The sequence below is a fragment of the Trachymyrmex septentrionalis genome, unplaced genomic scaffold (assembly GCF_001594115.1).
Source record: "Trachymyrmex septentrionalis isolate Tsep2-gDNA-1 unplaced genomic scaffold, Tsep1.0 scaffold188, whole genome shotgun sequence".
Lineage (NCBI taxonomy): Eukaryota > Metazoa > Arthropoda > Insecta > Hymenoptera > Formicidae > Trachymyrmex > Trachymyrmex septentrionalis.
Window position 1 is genome coordinate 145911 of NW_017305050.1, and position 4717 is coordinate 150627.

A 4717-nucleotide genomic window follows, 5' to 3' on the forward strand; every position below is an offset into this window, starting at 1 on the left:
TACATTTTATCAATACTCTTATTTTTCCAACGGATTATTTAATAATTGGATTTAAATCAATTAATTCTCTTAAAAAGTGCTTAATAACGTGAATTTATCACTGGTCCGCGTCACTTACCGCGCTACATGTAAAGACGGTTCTACATTAATTGCAAGCCGATCGCAAATTTGTTGCGTCAGCTAATCTGAAACTTGCATTTTGAAATCAACGCTTTATATTGGCTGTCGCAACAAACTTGCAATCGGCTTGCAACTAAACGGATCATCATTCTCTTAGATCTGTTTGCAAATTTCGCAAATAGATGTAAGAGAATGATTGGCGATACGCAAATTCGCTTACGCACGATCCGCTGCATGGAACATCATCCTAATCAACGAGAAAAGAAGCAAGCGACTGTGCTTCTTATTTAAATCTAACAAAAAAATAAAGATAGCCAATCACATTAAAGGATCATATAAAGGAATCACTCAACGATCTCTTGTATATAGAAGATGCCCCTACCATCTAACAATTAAAGCAGTCAGGAACAATCAGAAATAAAGATAAACAACAAAAAGCAAAATATTACAACTTGTTAGGAAATGTTAGAAATTTTTATTTTGATCTTTGCATATACATGCTTAATATATTTTACAAAGCTCTCAAACTGATAAACAAAAACAGCGAGAAGTTGGCGTGATCGCTGATCATGGTACATTAATATACTATATCATAAAAATGATTTAAAAAAAAATAGAAAAAATTTATAAACATTTTCGCAACCATTCACATACACTTGGCACGTCGTTAATAAATTCGTTATGCAGATAACAGCACTGTTGCAGATATGAGATTGATTTTTCTCAGTGAGTTTACATTTTATTTTCTTTTGTTTTCGTAAATTCTAAGCTAATCCCAATTACCATTGCAAGATCACAATATCTCTCACACTTTCTGAAATTGACAAAAGAATCTCTCGTATGAATTATTTATTAGAATGCGCAAGATGGTTTTAACGACTGAACAATCAGATATATTTATCACTTACACAAAATATTAGGGTACGATCAGAAAATACTCTTAGATAACTGTAGGCTATAATTCATTTTACGCAAAATATAAAATAATTATAGCAAAAGTGAACTAGAGTTTTCTGGGCGTAATTCCTGAACGCACACCTAATAGCGATACAATTGACTCACCGAGAAAAAGAATTATCCGAATATTTCATCAAAATATGCAACTATAAAATATATGGTGAGTTTTTATGTAGCAACAAACATACCGATGATTTCCATCTATTTCTCGTTGAATTGCATTATCTTGTTGAGGAAAGTAGACAGAATTAATTCTTGAAGCAGCCAGCTCTGCTCGCTTCATTTATAAATCTATTCATCAAATTCTCATTTTCAAGTTTGGCGAAATTTTCTGTTTTCACCACAGCCCTCATATGAATAACGGCAAACCGGATGCAGAATTTTCTCAGCTCCTAAAAAATTACCAACAGCATTCAATTATTGTACATATATGGATACATACACAATGAAATGTTAATAGTGACTACCTTTGTATCATACTTCACTGCAAAGCTATAAAAATAGGCGACATTTGATATAGTTATTCCTTGCTTTATTCTATAAATGCACTGCTTCTTGAGATTGTCCTCACAATAAGCATTGGCCAAATCAAAAAGTTCTGTTAAAAAAACGTTGCTTCAATTATTTAACGCGTTCAGTGGATTCAACAGTTAAGTGAACATTCGTTGCTATTGATGTATTCTTCCAGATCTGAAAGTCTGATTGAATGAGTTAGAAAAATACATTAATATCAACGTGCTTACTCAAATGTTTAGTCCGCTGAATGCATCCAATGAGTATTTAGGCCAATAATCGCTAATAATATACTCCACTTACCTGATACCTTCTCAAAGGTATTTATAAGATATAAATCGACTGTATTGGTATATAAATACTTTAGATATGCTTTGTAGACATCATGGGAAACTTTATCAATCTCGATGACACTGTTGGGAGAGAATGACGTTGACATGAGCAAAAACTTGAGAAAATTTTACATAAATAACACTGATATTTATTTAATTGATATTTAACTGATATTTAAGCTATTACCTTTGGTTGTTTTCTGCCCAATCATGTTCAAACATCGTTCTGAAGTGTAAAGAGCAAATTTTCAAGATAACCTTGTGCACATAGATACATTTGCCCTCCACTTGTATTTTGAAATCGCTTGTCAACTATATCACAAACAAGAGAACAAGTCATGAGAAACAAATGTAAACCGTATTAGTATACCGTATTAGTATGATATATAAAATAATTGTCACATTTATCTAAAATCTGGAAATTAAAATCTAGGACAAACTCTATTATACTACCAATTAAAGTACTCGCCCTAGTTTCGATACCTTTTTTATCTAGAAATTTCTAAAATTAAGCTAATAACGTAATTAAAATAAGATATTAATAGAAAATAATAAAATCTTAACCATTATAATAAGGATAGAAACATTATTATCTAAGCAATCAAACATGAAGAGACAGATTTCAAGGAGAATGCTATCAATTTTTGAGAAATTAAATAAAATTCACACAAAGTCTGTAATATTTGACAATATCGATAAACTGCCGCCAGAAATAGGACAAAGCTTATTGAAATGCATTGCCAGTATATTGGTAGCAGGAACCGAGTAAGAACTTTTGCAGCTTCTGTTCGATTTTTGTTATCATCTGTATTGCATGCCGGTGCATGTAGATCTTATTCGGTTTTTGTTAATCTATTAATGTATCTGTTAATCTGTTAACATACTGGCGTAATAAATACATCAGTCTATCAATAGATATTGAATCTTAATACGCACATGGACAAATATGGATCTACAATAGGAATCTGATCAAATTTGCTGTCAATCTGTCAATAAACTACTAGCTATATGGATATACTGATAATAATAATGTATGCACAAGTATAAATGTATTATTAGTAAAACTTATTCTTTTTAGCTGAATTTCTTGCAATGTTCATTTCTTCTTTTCTTTTTTTTCAACATGAAAAAAAGAGGAAAGTGAAACTGTGCAAAAAGTTTAAAAATAAGATCTCTCTTTAAAACAGATCTCAGAGCTATTTATTTCAATTGCATTTTTTCCTTCTCAATATTGTATTTGTTTCATTGTACATTTTGAAAATGTGAAACAAAGACATACAGAATCGTCGAATGCAATTCCCAAGCATCCCAATATGTCCGGCTTTTCGTTCAGAATCAACGGTTTGTGCATAATGCTCGGCCCGTAGTGCCCAAAGGTGTCGTGCACATTGAAGGATGAAGTGGCGATTGGGGTCGAGATGCACTCACCGCGGCAATCACCCCAAACATAGATACGTCCTGCTTCAGTGACAGCAATGCTAGTGTTGGTCAGAGCCGCAATGTCGACCCATCTCATATTTTCCATTTGACTGACCTAATTGGTAATTATTGATCATGACTACCTTTGCTCTATCTTTCCATTTTTTTATTCTATTTCCTTCAAGATAACGATAAATATAAGCCTACTACGACTGGTGTACAGAATTCCGTCTGGTTGCCGTTCCCTAACTGGCCGAATTTGTTTCCGCCCCAGGCGTAGATGATTCCTTTGTCTGTGAGCGCCAACGTGTGATTTAATCCGCAAGTTACCTTGTCTATAACAATACTGCTCAATAATTCTGTTTTGCTTTGTCATCTTCTTCTTTATTTACTGCTTTATTGAAAAGAGAATTACCTACAATAAGGTTTTCCGGTATACCAACCAACTGCGGTGTGATATTTTTATTCTCAAAATTGCTTGCTCCTCCAGCTAAGCCAGCTTGGCTAACTGGAGGTATCTGGCCCCAAAGTGAGTTGCTTCTCTGCACACTAACAGTCTGTCGCAGCATATTTTTACTCTCATAGTTGCCTATTCCTAGTTGGCCAATGTCGTTATTGCCCCAACCATACACCTTGCCATTTCTGGTGACAGCCATGGTGAAGTTATCACCGCAGGAGATACAACCAACATTAGATAAAATAAGTTTAGGTGTTATAGAAAGTCCATAGGTACTGTTACCCAGTAACTGTCCACTATTATTTGATTCCCAGGCATACACCTTAATCAAATCAATTATTTAATTTATATGATAACAGAGTTATCATACAACAATGTTTACTTACTTCGTCATTCTTGGTTAGAATAATGGAATGTTTATTGCCGCATGCGATGTCCACGACATGCTTCATGTTCTGACTGTCTTGAATAGTAGGGATGTTTATTAAAGTAAATGTAAGATCCATATTAAATGTTTCATTCTTCAATTGACCATAAATGTTGCCACACGAATATACCTTTTGCAGACATTATTATTATTGACTCTAATATCTTATAAATGCATCTATTAATTTGGCAATTTCATAAAACTTTTGATAATTCTTTTAGAGTTGCTGGATACATGAATGAAAAATGATAAAGTAGAGAAATTCAACCATCAATTTTTTTATACATAAGCATCCTCTCTTCCATAGCAAAAAACTTCAGTGGCCTAATTTCCACCAAGAGTTTAAATCGGATCAGAATGTAAGAACCAATCAACTGCAGTCGAGTATTCCTCTATTACAGTCGAACGACAGGGGACTGATTCTTGAATATTCATCAAGTGAGGAATTAAGGGCAAGATCAATCATATTATATATATATATATATATATGTA

General features: G+C 33.2%; 1 protein-coding gene across 3 annotated transcripts; it reads right to left on the reverse strand.

Annotated features, from left to right (window-relative positions):
* Positions 1-620: 620 nt before the first annotated feature.
* LOC108746695 (RCC1 and BTB domain-containing protein 1-like) lies at positions 621-4422 on the reverse strand. 3 transcript variants are annotated; one of them, XR_001939186.1, is made up of 9 exons: positions 4185-4422; positions 3757-4120; positions 3549-3676; positions 3202-3456; positions 2110-2234; positions 1894-2003; positions 1545-1675; positions 1266-1469; positions 621-934 (listed from the first exon to the last, which is right to left on the reverse strand). XR_001939186.1 is itself a non-coding variant. In XM_018483616.1 (8 exons), exons 1-8 carry the CDS (start codon positions 4302-4304, stop codon positions 1326-1328), a joined length of 1377 nt encoding a protein of 458 aa, XP_018339118.1. In that variant the 5' UTR covers positions 4305-4422; the 3' UTR covers positions 621-1325. The 3 variants fall into 3 exon arrangements, 2 of the variants coding, with proteins under 2 accessions (XP_018339118.1, XP_018339119.1); XM_018483616.1 differs by having other exon boundaries at positions 621-1469; XM_018483617.1 differs by lacking the exons at positions 621-934; positions 1266-1469 and having other exon boundaries at positions 1624-1775.
* Between the last annotated feature and the right edge of the window lie 295 nt (positions 4423-4717).